At 35.9% G+C, this 15,664-nt stretch overlaps 1 protein-coding gene across 1 annotated transcript; it reads right to left on the reverse strand.

The window, feature by feature from the left end:
• Positions 1-2,448: 2,448 nt before the first annotated feature.
• Positions 2,449-2,757, reverse strand: LOC145800565 (uncharacterized). The gene has a single exon (XM_082890267.1). The coding sequence runs from the start codon at positions 2,755-2,757 to the stop codon at positions 2,449-2,451; it is 309 nt and encodes a 102-aa protein (XP_082746393.1).
• Positions 2,758-15,664: the final 12,907 nt, after the last annotated feature.

A 15,664-nucleotide genomic window follows, 5' to 3' on the forward strand; every position in this document is an offset into this window, starting at 1 on the left:
CCAAGCTAAAACCACCTTCAAGAGCTCCAAGAAGGCCCCAAGTAACCTCAGCTCAAAGGTGAGAGGATTTGGTTTAGGATGCGTATGCAAAAGTGTAGAGAAAACAAGCAACTAAGCATAAAATTACAAGAGAGAGAGAAAAATCTAGAGAGAGAAATTTTTGTTCCAAATTTTCTAACCCTCAACAATGGGGGAGGAACCCCAATATATATAGAAAAACAAGCACGTCTCTAAAAATATCAAGATATACACGTGGGAGCAGATGCATGAATTTGTGTCAACAGCTGGCACAACTGTCAACAAATATCTGGAAAAAGAGACTGGTGGCCGTCGGCCACCACTGATGGCCGACCAGCCACACCAATGGCCGACAACCATGAGTCATGGCCGACAGTTCACCAAAAGGTTTGGACACCAAGTTTTGGTCCAAAACAAGGCATAGAAAAGACAAGGTTTTAAGGCTCAAAGACAAGGCGTTCCGCCGAGGACTTTGGGCGCTCAAAACGAACACACACAATCACAATCATCATATGCACAAGTGATGACGTCCAAGTCTTGAGGACCGTAAAAAATGGGGTGTCTACACAAGGATGAAAAGTTTGAAAGGATCAAAGCTGTGGCATTTTACTGAGGACATTGAGCACTTGACAAGCATATACACTTATCATTAGGTGTACAAACGATGACATCCAAGTCGTAAGGACGGTAAAAAATGGGGTGCCTACAACACCGTTTCATGCTTCAATCATTCGAATTGACCAAAACTCAAAGAACAAAAGTTGTACAAAATCAAATTTCCTAAGGGGTTTCATGGAAGGATTTAGTAGAAACTAAACAGGTTGAGAGAAAAACTTGATAGAAGAACCTAGACAGAATTCGACCGAAAAAATCTGAAGCTAAAAACGAAACGAAACTGCCCTAATATGATTTTTTTTCGAAATAGTTCAAAACACAAAAAGTGTTCAGAATAATGTTTTACTTCCATTTTCGTGAAATCAACGAAAATGACCTCGTTTTGTGGGTTAAAACAACATCTAACATATGCATTACTATGATGAATAAAAACTATTGTAACCAAGATCATCCGATTACAAGTTGTAATCGATCTTTTTAGTAAAAAGTTAAAATACAAAAGTTGTCTAGAATTACGTATACATGCCTCTACCCAAATTTCGTAATTTATTGAGGGCGTTTACTATTTTTCAATATGTGCAAATCAAAGCAATTCAAACTATACCAATAACTTCATATTTAATTCTTTGTACTTTAACTCCACCACTTCGGCCCTTCATTTCCGGCCTATACATATATCCCATGTGCCTCCCGTATACCTAACATTGCTTCGAAACCAAACTTGCACGGGGATTTCATTCTGAGTTTGACCCACACTCCTTGGATGGTTAGCATATACGTACGAGCGTAAATCAAAACACTAGTTTACTCTTGAGAACGAGACAACAATATATATCCACAACTCCTTATCTACTCATGAGAACAAACATAACAATGCTGAGCCTAAAGCATTTAAATAAATCTCATAATCCTTACTTTGTTTTTTAATATTTTTTTATACACTTTTTCTCACCAACACTCAAATAAAACAACAACTCATGGAGTTATGGTAGAGTATTCAGAATTTATCTATGAGTTCCTTGTTTATTTTAATTTCATATATCCATGAGTGTGATTATATCCATAAAATAAATATATATATAAAAATCCTAAACCTTACATACATAACTAACCAAAATATTTGAAATCAATCAATGTTTATGCCAATACAATATCAAACCAACATCAAATAAATAAAAATAAATAAATAAAAACAACGAAATAAACATAAATAAAGGGAAGTGGGTTTTGTATTCACAATTATTTTTGAAGATCAAAGAATTACTTGAAGAATTAATGAAGCCACCAAAATAAAACCCTAATCCTTTCTTTTTTTTCTTCTCCTCTCCTTTTTCTTCCTCCCCCTCTCTTTTCTCAGTCAGCTTCTTTGATTTCTTATAGAGTCTCTCTCTTTCTCTCTCTCTCTCTCTCTCTCTCAACTTTCTGTCCCGCCACATACAACCCTTTGTTTTTCTTTCTTTCTTTTTCCCCCCCTTCCTAATGGTAACTGCTATGAGTAAAACCTAATAACTATTATATTATATTATTATATAAATACAACATATATATTATGCTATATAACATCAATATATATTACACCTTTTTATATATATAAAAAAATATAAATATATATAAATATTTGAATTAATTATATATAATTAAATATTACATTAAATTAATTAAATGTCACATTAAATTATCATGTAACCATGCAATTAATAAAACCAAGAATAAAATAAAGTAATAATAATAAATAATGACTTAAGAAAAAATTAGGGTCGCTACAATATACACACCTCAAAAGAATATTGACTGGAGATTCGACAGGAGAGAGTATTAAGCAAAAAGCTCCAGGTGCATACGCCAAACATTCTCTTCCAATTTCCAAGTGATATTGTTCTCATCCTCGCTCCATTGCACTTTCACCAAGTTCACTTTCTTGCGCTGCAACTGCTTTATATCCCGGTCTAAAATAGTAATCGGCCGCACCACATACGTTAGGTCATCACTAATCTCTAACACCTCTGCTGATATTACTTGGAAAGGGTCTTGCACACACTTCCGCAACAAAGATACATAGAACACGTTGTGAATCATAGCTAAAGCAGGTAGTAGGGCTAATTTGTAGGCCACATTACCAATCATCTCAGTGATCTCATATGGCTCCACAAATCTAGGTGCCAACTTTCCCTTCTTTCCTAACCGCATGATACCCTTCATCAGCGAGACCTTCAAAAACACAAAATCTCCAACATTCAACTCAACCACCCTTACGTTTTCTATTATCGTAACTCTTCTGACAACTCTATGCAGTCTTAATACGTTTTCGAATAATGTTCACTTTCTCTGTGGTCTCTCTCACCAACTTTGGCCCTGATAACGACGCATCTCCTACTTCCATCCAACAAATAGGTGATCGAATGGCCTCCCACACAAAGCTTGAAAAGGTGCCATCCCGATACTTGAGTGATAGCTATTATTATAAGTAAACTCCACCAATGGCAAGTGTTCTTCCCAACTACCACCAAGATCAAGGACGCAAGCTCTCAACATATCCTTCAAGATCTGATTTACCCATTCAGTTTGCCCATCCTTCTGAGGTTAATAAGTCGTGTTCAAGTCTAACCTAGTACCTAAAGTATGTTGAAAACTCTCCCAAAACTCTGCCATAAACAACAAATCATGCTCTAAAACTATAGACACTGGCACGCCATGAAGTCGTACCACCTCCTGAATGTACAGTCTAGCCAGTTTATCTGTAGTTCGATGAACAATGATAGAAATAAAATGAGCAGACTTGGTGAGTCAATCCACTATCACCCAAATATATTCATTGCCTCTTTTAAACCGCGACAATCCATCCACGAAGTCCATAGAGATGTACTCCCATTTCCAAGTAGGGATCTCGAGAGGCTACAAAAGTCCAAACGGCCATTGGTGTTCTGCCTTAACCTGTTGACACACATAACATTGAAAAACTTACTCTCCTACGTCCTTCTTCATACCTTCCCATCAAAATGTCCTCTTCAGGTCATGATACATCTTAGTCCCACCAGGGTGAATGGTATATCGAGACCTATGGGTATCATCTATAATCTCTTTCCTCAATTCAACAATGTTAGGTACACATAACATGTCCCTGAATCGCAATCCCCCATCTGAGTCCACAAACAAATCAGTAGGACAATCATCGATCAAATCCACTACAAGGTTATCGAGCTTGCTGATGAGGAACCTATCTAAATACTACATCTGACGAACTTTACCCACTAACGTCGGTTGCATGGTCAAACTACCAATGTATACCCTCTCGACACTCTCTTGGTTGAACATCATGCATTGAAATGAACTCCAAGGAATTCTATTCCTAAATCATCAAAGATGCTATAATCCCATATTATCGACTAAGTGTATCTGCGACCACATTTCCTTTCCCCGGGTGGTAAAGGATCTCAAAATCATAACTACTGATGAATTCAACCCACCTCTGTTGCCTCATGTTCAACTCTTTTTCAGAAAAAAGATATTTGAGGCTCTTGTGATATGTGTATAACTTAAAGCGCTCCTCAAACAAGTAGTGTCGCCACACTTTCAACGTAAAAACAACTGTTGCCAGCTCTAAGTCATGAGTAGGGTATCGTCTCTCATGAGTTTTTAACTGTTGTGAGACATAAGATACAACCTTCTAATGTTCTATCAACACACATCCCAAACTAGTTCCACTAGCATCAGTCAACACTATTAACTTTTCCCCTTGTACTGGTATAGTTAACACTATAGCTGTAATCAACCACTACTTTAACTCCTAGAAAGCTCTCTCATAATTATCTGTCCATAAGAACTTCACATTCTTGCGGGTCAACTTGGTCATGGGTGCTGCAATAGTGGAAAACTTCTTTATAAATCTCCTGTAACAACCAGCTAGTCTTAAAAAACTTCTCACCTCTGAAGGGTTTATGGGTTGCTTCCATTCTTTGACCGCAACAACTTTCTCATGATTTACCATTATCCCCTAAGTAGATACAACATGTCCCAAAAACCGAACTTCTTTCTCCCAAAAGTGACACTTACTGAACTTAGCATATAACTACTGCTCCCTCAAAGTCTGCAACACGACTTTCAAGTGTTCTCTGTGCTCTTCCTCATTCTTAGAATACACCAGGATATCATCTATGAAGATAATCACAAACTTATCTAGATATGGTTGAAAAATTCTGTTTATCAAATCCATGAAATAGGCAGGAGCATTGGTTAAACCAAAAAGCATTACAGGAAATTCGTATAACCCATACCGGGTCCGAAAAGCAGTAAGTGGTATACTTTCCTCTGATACACCCATCTGATGGTAACCCATTTTGAGATCAAATTGAGAGAACATAGCTGTCCCCTTCAACTAATCAACCAAATTATAAATTCTAGGTAGCAGATACTTGTTCTTGATAGTCACCTTGTTCAGCTCTCTGTAATCTATACACATGCGGAGAGTGCCATCTTTCTTAGAGACAAAGATCGTGGGTGCTCCCCACGGGGAGTTACTTGAACGAATGAACCCTTTCTGAAGCATCTCTTCCAGCTGCTTCTTCATCTCCACAAGCTCTTTAGGCGCCATTCTGTATGTCGCCTTAGAAATTAGTGCAGTTCCTGGCATTAAGTCAATGCGAAATTCTATTACCCATCGAGGTAGAAGTCTAGGTATCTCCTGAAATACATCCTCAAACTCACATACCACATCTACTTCAGTAATATCATGCTTAGGGATTTCTATTGAGCACATAAAACTATTCATCACCGACTCTTCTCCATCGCTATAAGTGTGGGCAAGCCGTGGCATACCGGGAATATCTATATTCACAGTCCTCCCAGCACAATCTAGAGTCATAAAGTGTTTTCGCAGCCAATCCATATCCAACATAACTACAAACCCTCAAACCCAAACACAATTAGGTCCGCAAACAAGACTCTACCCGCAAAATCAATCTCAAAATCTTTACACATCTTGTAAAGAGTAACTACCCCTCCTAAAGGGTCTCAACACGAATATGTCTAGACAATGAGGTAATTACAAGGTATTCTTTTTCTACAAACTATTTAGATATGAAAGAATGAGAGGCACCAGTATCAAAAAGTACTCAAATGGGTTCTTGAAAAAGATTAAAGATACCTTCTAGCCATCACCTTCAAGTTAAACAGACAAAAATTCGTTCATAAATACATAAAATAAATTCAACCACGAAACTAAACAGCTAACCCATGTTTCCACAATCCGAGGATCACCTAAACTCTCACAAGTCTAGGGTAACCTAGAACTCTAATACCAAATTGTCACGTCCCAAAATTTGGACAATCAATATTCCATCATCCAAATCCTAGGGTTGAAACAAAATCTAAACGTTCTCATCTCCATAAGGTTTAATTAAATTGCAATGCTCAAGAAAAAAAATACAAGGGATAAAAAAATTAACAAACGCCAGCCAAACCATCCATCATAAATTCATGACTATCCAATACTTCCAACATTAAAATAGCAATAACTAGTCAAAATAACTTAAATAATGTAAAGTTGAAAAATAACCCACAATGCCAAATTGTCAAAATACTCAGGTTATAAAATAAATAAACAAATAAATAAACTAATATCAATCATAAACTCTAGAAAACAAAAAAAGTCCGAAAGACATGTCCTATGATCGTAGTTTTTTCTCGTCACCACTGTAGTCCTAACTAATCCTGCGAAGGAAGCTCTGCTGCACTCAAACAGAATGCACCAGAGTTGCCAAGAGACAAAATGGGTCAGTATACAAGTATATTGATATGAGTACAAGATTTGACACCCACGTGTCCACCAGACACAAACAAAAGTACATTTAATTCTTGTTACAGGTCAAGACAAGTAGTTCCACCTACACCGAGACGAAGGGGTAGTTTCTCGAGATACAATGGCATTCAGTTTCTTGTTCGTGCACATCTAAATATAAATTGAGTATAAAATAAACAAAATAAAAATAAGAATATGGTGGGTTAGCCCTGCATAAAAAGTTAGTAAGACCCACCATTTTGAAAAAAAAATAAAATTAGTATAATTTAATCATAAGTTAATTGCTGAAAAAGTATAAAAACGCATCGTTTTATGCTTAAATCATTCGAATTGACCAAAACTCACAGAATAAAAGTTGTACAAAATCAAATTTCCTAAACGGTGTCATAGAAGGATTTAGCAGAAACTGAACAGGTTGAAAGAAAAACTTGATAGAAGAACCTAGACGAAATTCGACCGAAAAATCTGAAACTAAAAACGAAATGAAACTACCCTAAGATGATTTTTTTCGAAAAAGTTCAAAACACAAAAAAGTATTTAGAATAATGTTTTACTTCAGATTGTGAGAAATCAATAACAATGAGCTTGTTTCGTGGATTAAAACAACATCTATCTTCATTACTAAAATGAATAAAACTATTGTAACCAAGATCATCCGATTACAAGTTCTAATCGATATTTTTAGTAAAAAGTTAAGATACAATAGTTGTCTAGAATTATGTATACATGCCTCTGCCCAAATTTCGTAATTTATTGTGGTCAGTTACTATTTTTCAAGATGTACAAATCAAAGTAATTCAAACTATACCATTAAGTTCATATTTAATTCTCTGTACCTTAACTCCACCACTTCGGCCTTTCACTTCCGGCCTACACATATATCCCATGTGCCTCCCATATACCTAACACTGCTTCGAAGCCAAACTTACACGGGGATATCGTCTTGAGTTTGACCCACCCTTCCCGGATGGTTAGTATATATGTACGTGCGTAAGTTAACGCACTCGTCTACTCTTGAGAATGATGCAACAATATACATACACAACCCTTCATATACTCATGAAAACAAACAGAACAATGCCGACCTAAGGCACTCAAATAAATATTATAATCCGTACCTTTTTTTTTTTAATACACTTTTTCTCATTAACACTCAAATAAAACAACATTTCATGGAGTCATGGTGGAGTATTCAGAATTTATCTATGAGTTCGTAGTTTATTTTAATTTCATATATCCATGAGTGTGATTGCATCCATAAAATAAATATATATAAAAACCCTAAACCTTACATACACAACTAACCAAAATATTTGAAATCAATCCATTTATGCCAATACAATATCAAACCAACATCAAATAAATAAATAAAAACAATGAAATAAACATAAATCAAGGGCAGTGGGTTTTGTACTCACAATTATTTTTGAAAATTTAAGAATTACTTGAAGAATTAATGAAGTTACCAAAATGAAACCCTAACCCATTCTTTTTCCTTCTCCTCTCCTCTCTCTTCCGCCCTCTCTCTTTTTTCTCTCAGTTTCATTGATTTCTCATAGAGTCTCTCTCTCTCTCTCTCTCTCTCTCTCTCTCTCTCTCTCTCTCTCTCTCTCTCTCTCTTTTCCCTCCTAATGGCAATTGCTATGAGTAAAACCTAATAACTATTATATTATATTATTATATAAATACAACATATATAATATTCTATATAAGATCAATAAATATAATACCTTTATATATATATATAATTAAATATCACATTAAATTATCAAGTAACCATGCAATTAATAAAACACAAAATAAAATAAAAAAATAATAATAAATAATGACTTAAGAAAAAATTAGGGTCGCTACATATAAGCTATCGCTTTATTGTTTTGCATCAAAGCACTACCCAAACCCTTATACGAGGCATCACTGTAAATAACAAAACCTTCCATACCTAATGGTAGAGTCAAAACTAGTACTGTGGTTAGCCTTATTTTTAGTTCTTGGAAAGCAGATTCTCTTTTATCAGTCCATTCGAATGGTTGTCCCTTTCGAGTAAGTTAGGTAAGTGGTACATCTATCTTTGAGAAATCTTTACAAATCTTCTGTAATACCCAACTAATCCTATGAAACTTTGGACTGTCGTCACATTTGTCGGTGTAGGTCAATTCACAATCGCCTTAATCTTTTGCGGGCTTCTGAAATCCCATTCCTATTAATCACATGCCATAAAAACACAACTTCATCTAGTCAAAATTCACATTTCTTCAATTTTGCATACAGTTTCTTCACCCTAAATGTTTGCAGAATAGTTCTCAAATGTTGTTCATGTTCTTCTTTACTTTTCGAGTAAATCAAAATGTCATCAATGAATACCACAAAAAATTCATCAAGATAGGATTTGAAAATTCGGTTAATAAGGTCCATAAAAGTTGCGGGTGCATATGTCACTCCAAATGGCATAACTAAAAATTTGTAGTGACCTTATCTTGTTTGGAATGCAGTTTTCTCAATATCTTCAGCTTTCACTTTCAATTGATGGTACTCAGATGTCAAATCAATCTTTGAAAACACTTGTGAACCTTGCAACTGGTCAAATAAATCATCAATACGAGGCAAAGGGTATTTGTTCTTGATACACAAGTGTAAAGTTCCGTCTTTCTTTTTCACAAATAGAACTGGTGCACCCCATGATGAAGTGCTAGGTCAGATAAATCTTTTATCAAGCAAATCTTGCAGTTCATTCTTTAGTTCTTTCATTTATGCTATTAACATTCGATATGGGGTTTTCTAGATAGGTTGAGTACCTCGTTATAACCTCAATGGTAAATTCAATTTTTATATCAACTAATTCCCTTGACAATTCTTTCGGAAACACATCTGGAAATTTTCTAACTATCGGGATAGCATCTAACATAGTATCTATAGATTGGATAGTCAAAATACTACATAGACAATCCTGACACCCTATCTTAAGTAGTTTACATGCTTTCATTGCCGAAATTAAGTAGGGTGGAGGTATTATGCCATTACCCTCAAACATAAACTCATCATGTCCCGATGGTCTAAACAAAACTTATTTTGTCACACAATCAATAGTAGCACAATACATAGACAATCAGTCCATTCCCAAATTCACATCAAGATGTCTTATGTCAAGAGGTAACAAATCCACAAATAACAAAACATTCCCAATAAGAATTTCATAAGCACGATACACAGATGGACACAAAAAAGATTCTCCAGATAGAGCAGATATACATAACATATAAGGCAATGATTCCATGGGTCTATTTAATCTATATGAAATATAGTAGATACAGAAGAATGTGTCGAACCTGAATTAATTAGTACATAAGCATCTTGGTTGCAAACAGAAATAGTACTTGATACAACGACCTCAGTATTTCGTGTATCACCTGGGACAAGTGCAAAAATTCTCCCTTGCCTTAATGTATCTGTTGTACCAGTAGGTCAAGCAGTGTTTCCTGGCATTAGGACCGGTCTAGTCAAATTGACAACTGGCCTTCCACTTCTTTGTTCTTTTTATGGACAATCTCTGACCATATGCCCTGTCTTGCCACATCTAAAGCACATTCCAGAAGTACGATAACAAACTCCCCGATGTTTCTTACCACAGGTTGGTGCAGAGTTACTCGTACAGTTAGATGTCCCCAAATTTTGCTTCTTCAAAGACGATGATCCTTTATTTGAGTAAGAACCATGCCTTTTCCCTTTCCATTCAAAGGGTCGATTATGTAAAGCCATGTTTGATTCAGAAATTAGGGCCCTATCTAACACATCCACATATTTGGACAATTTTAGAACATTTACTTTTTCTTGGATTGCATCTCGTAGTCCATCTTCAAATTTACTCACCTTCTTATAATCTGTGTCGACCATGTGTCATGCGATTCTGGCCAACTCAGTGAACTATCCCTCATACTCGGCTACTGTTTGGTTTCCTTGCCTTAATCTTTCGAACTCAAATACTTTTCGATCTCCGATGCATTGAGGGAAGTACTTCGCGTAAAAGATCTCAAGAAACTGTAACAACCCCGATCCATAATTAATTACTAATCCGTAATTAAGGATGCTAATTAAGAGGTTAAAACAAAATTATGTGTTAATTGTGTATTTTGCATGCTATTTGAATTTATATTGGTTAATCGTAGAAATATCTGTATGGAATTCTGCTTTGATTTGAAAATTGAAAGCATTATCGACATCCGAAACTGAAATTGGTTACATCAATATGTTATTTGGAAGTGTTAGAACACTTGGCCAAATTTAATTAAAAAGTGATTCAGTTTGATTAATTAAGTTGCGTTTGGCAAGCCTAATGTTCTGATTAATGTTATATGATATCCTAACTATATATATATATATATATATATGAATGTTAAGCTCATTTGCGCTCAAAACTCTTCATTTCTAAGTGGAAAATCCGAAAATTCATTCTAGAGAGAGAGTGAGTTCACCTTTTGAGAGAAAAATGAAGAGATTGAAGAGGAATTGAAGGTTTTGACTTGAGTTCATCAAAATTGTGCAAGAATCTAGCTAATTGAAGACTCTAGGTAAGAATTCAATCTCTACATTGTGAATCCAAGTCATCTAGCATGAGATTTCATCAAGATCATGAGTTTAAATGCATAAAATAAGCTTAGAATGATGGAATGTAGCTAAGTCATACATGCATGTATGAAATTGTCAAGAACTCTTATGTTTGAACATCATTCATGCCATTAGAGATGAAATTAAATGCTAGAAGTCACATGCATGCATAATTCATAAAGGTTTGAGGCTCAATTGCATGTGTTTAAAGTGGAAGGAAAGAGTTTGAATGAATTTGAGACATACATGCATGGAAATAGAAGTTTGGCCATGTTGAGTTTGGTTTTGAGCATCTAAATTGTTATTGTAAGTTATTCAGTACATGCATGTTTGAATCATCTTGATTTACCATTTAAATTCACGTTTGGAAAAGGAATTTCTTACACGCAAGAGCTTTGGAGCTCAATTTTTCAAAAGTCAAGAAGTTTTGAGCAAATGATTTGTGAATCATCTTGCATTTGAGTTTTCTAAAATGTTTTTATGATTATCAAAGTGTTTCCATGAGTTTGGAATGGCCATGCTTTTACATGTTAAAATGCATTTTTGGAACTCAAATTTTTTTTTTGTTTAGAAACCCAGAAAATTCGCAGCTGGCTCGAGCGAAGAAGAAGTGGCTCGAGCTAACATTACGAGCTCCCAGTATTTTGAACTCTACAAAAGTTGGCTCGAGCGAGCTCAGTTTTTGCCTTCAGTTGGCTCTAGCAACAAAAAGCTGGCTCTAGCCACCAACTTATTTTCAGCATGTTTTCAAAAGATGTTTTAAGTACATATCTTCGCTCCTATCTCTTTTCGAGCATTCTTAGGCATGATTTATGTGCTATTAAGGATTAATAAGCTAAGAAACATCATACGTAAGTGAATTAGAAAATATGTGTCAAATCCGAGCATATGGGCATACGGACAAGTTATGTGGCATGGAATGAATTAGAAGTTAAAGCAAGGAAGCTCAGCCATGTATGGCCATATGAATGAGTAATAATGAAACATGTTTTGTGCTATGTACATTTGTGTTTCTAGGTTAAGACTTGAAGATTGACCAACCATTTCTGGAAGCTCACTATGAGTAACGTTATTGTAAAGATATGTTCATATGAATTATGTTCGAAATGAGATTTGATAAGTTATGATTTTTGAAATGATATCTGTTTACATGAACGAATGTCCTATGCTTGAAATATATTATGGCATCCATAAATAGTCCCAAGTCATGGGGGACGACATGTTAATGCGGGTCCATGACATATATGTGATTACGAGATCTCGTTAGCCACTTCATTGTGGTGATATGTGTTTAATTGGTATCCGGAACCGATTATTCTAATCGAAAGACGATAAGTGATGTGTTCTTTGGGATGCACCATTATTATGTTCAGATATGAGAGTGATTATGTTACGATTTGTTTATGATTAAGAAATGTTCGGAATTCATTCATTAACCCCTTTACCTTAATGTTATTCACTGGGCTTTAGCTCATTGTGTGTATATATATATATATATATATGTATAGGTGAGCGTTCAGGAGATCAGGCATGAAGACCTTTGTCTGGATTTGTGTTCTATTGTCAGCCAATCATTGTGCCTCACGTAGAGGTTCCTGAAATGTCATGTGTTATAAGCTCCAGTTGTTTCTGTATATAAGAGTTTTTTTTTGTTTTGTTAGTTGTACTTAAGATGCTATAGTTAATGTGTGTGGGTATAATGTAAGAATGACTTTTGGATATGTATATAAAGTTTTAAATATTCTGTTTCATATAAGTTAGCATAGCTCATTGGACAATTATATTTATGTATTTGCTTCTGCCAGCACCTTATTTTGTTAATTTGTTTCAGAGGCCTTCGGTAATCTTAGGATTACTAGCCGGTTACGATGCTAAACCTATAGGGGTGGGTTTGGGTCATGACAGAAACCATGCCCAATTGATTCTTACATTTTTATCCACGATTAATATCCACAACCTACGAGTTTAGCATTCCAGAGTAAAGGCTTCCAATTGAACTTTCTGTGCATCAGTGCATGGGAATACTTCAAATAACTTCTTGACGCCAAGAACCCACGCCTCGGCTTTTGAAGGATCAACTCCTCCTCAGAACAATGGTGGTTTCATTTTCTTAAATTCCTTAGTCAAAGCAATTGTACGATCATCCGCTTGATACTCTTGTACTAGAGGTGGCACATGAATTGGTGGAGGTGGGCGCGATTGCTGCTATTGTTGCCTTAGCGATTCAGCCATATCTTGAATTATTCTTTCCATTCTGTCCAGATGGGCGGTAGAAGACTCTTCTATCTCATCATCCCTTATTCACACCATTATCTATATAAACTTGTATTGTAATAAACACATAAATTTGCACACATACATATAGGCACAACCGTTCAGATTTCACATATTCATATATTGCATATTTTTAATGCACACAAACATATTCTTATCAAATAGATGCACCTTAAGTCTTTTCTAGACACCTTAATGCTCAATTGGACAAGTGTGTGAGTTATTAACTCGTGCTCTAATACCACTTTGTCACGATCTGAATCCGTCCCTAGAGGTTTGGATCATAATTGGCTAGTAATTATGAGATTACCTATAGCCTTAGACAGAATCAAATCTCATTTAATTATATAGGGCTAGAAGCGGAAGTAGAATTATAAAACTTTGTCCAATGAGCTATGTATATATAGCATAAACGAAAACACATTTCATACGTTAATAACTGACATCCTATTAGATACAGATAGATATTACAAAACCAAAGATCATTCATAAGTACAAGTCATTAACTCTTAAAACTCAAAGAAACATATATGCAAAGTATGGTCAAACATGACCAATCAAAAGAAAACAGAAGCCTCGCTCATGAGGCGCTCCAAAGCTGACATCACAAAAACATGGTGGTTTTTCACAAGTTCACTTAGGTTGGGCATTCCACTGCTCACCTACATACATATATAACGGAGTGAGCTAAAGCCCATTGAATAACATCAGAGTAAATGGGTTATATGAATGAGTTCTAATACTTAGATAAAATCATTCTTATATCAATTTCATAACATAGTGGAACGACCTTGGGTCCAATACATGGTAGAACGACCTATGGTCCAACATAAACAAATGCTCAGAACAAAATAGATCATACTTGGCAAAACGACTTTGAGTCCAATCATTTATAACTGTATATGACCATTTGGTCAACTCATATTGGATATTCAGACTTATCAGATATTTAGAATGACCTTGGGTCTATCTCAATTATATAGAACGACCATGGATCCATCATACACATTCATACTTGTCAATCACATTTATAGAGATCATATATATTGAACAAATATAAAGTTCATTCATACTTTCAAAATCACAAGTTCAACATAGCTTACCACGTTGAAACAATCAGAAAGCAGAATATTTATATATATAAATATCTTTCCTAAGATATTACTCACAACGATTACGTTGTTGACACGTCTCCGTGGATCAACCTACATAACACATAAACACATATACACATTGGATCACATTGCTTAATCGAATCATCCTTTTTCTTAGTTAATTCCTTTATGTTCAATTTTTACTTATTAAGTTAATCATGAGGCTTATTTCATGCCTAAGAGTGTTCAGAAAAGAGTGAAAATGAAAAGATGGATAGACTATGACTTTTTAAAATATGATTAAACAAGACATTTCGCTCAAGCATAATATTGGTCCCTCAAGTGGACCACATGGTCTACAAAAGTACTAGTTGGTCTGTGTAGACACCCCATTTTTGACCGTCCTCAAGACTTGGACGTCACCGTTTGAACACTCGGTGATTATCCATGTTTGTGTTCGTTTGGAGTTCCCGGAGGTCTCGGCTCGCGCGCCCCGCCTCAGGATCCCCGAACTCGACCGTTTAGTGTCTGGTTTTGCACCAAACACTTGCATCTTGCCTTTGAGAGGCAGAGTGGGGCTTGTAGACCATCCCCACCCATCACCGGCAGTGGCTAGGTGCCACCGGCTGGTTTTTGCTGCCACTGGCAATTTAGTTTGCCGGTCGGCACTATTTGTTGCCGGTCAGCACTTTTTTGTGCCGGTTGGCACTTTGTTTGGCCAAGATGGCATTTTTTGCCAGCCGATTGCTGTTCATCTGCTTTTGCAGATATTTTTGGACAGCTGTATAACTTTTGCTCCCCTCCATACACGTGTATGGAGGGATCTCCCTCTTGCAAAGCTTGTCTTGTAAGCTTTACAAGAGGCTTATAGGGAGAGCTCTCTCTAAGGCAAAAGAAGAGGGCTTGAGACATTTTTGAGAGAGAAAAGACAGAGGAGAGCTCTGGTTTTCTAGGGTTAGGGTTAGACATACACAATCTATCTCTCTTTCTCTTCCATTTTGTTCACTAGGTGTTTTGTGCCTTACTATTGCACACAAACACCTAGTGTTTCACCTTCCTCTTGGAGCTGAGGTTCCAAAGAGTGTGTTTTGAGATTTTGGTGTTGGATTCAAGCTCAAGAAGGCCATTGGAGCACCATTGTTGAAGAGGACTACAAGGGTAAGAAACTAGTCCCTTTTTCCCCCATTTTTGCTTTGATTTTATACCTATCTTAGAGCTGTTTTTGTGCTCGTTGTATAACATAAAAAAGTTCTGTTTTTAGGCCCTC

This window comes from Camellia sinensis, chromosome 10 (assembly GCF_055761805.1).
Source record: "Camellia sinensis isolate YWXY chromosome 10, ASM5576180v1, whole genome shotgun sequence".
Classification (NCBI taxonomy): Eukaryota; Viridiplantae; Streptophyta; class Magnoliopsida; order Ericales; family Theaceae; genus Camellia; species Camellia sinensis.

Excerpts from the sequence above, each read along its gene's own strand:
- LOC145800565 (XM_082890267.1), bottom strand. The coding sequence starts at position 2,757 with ATGATTGGTAATGTGGCCTACAAATTAGCCCTACTACCTGCTTTAGCT.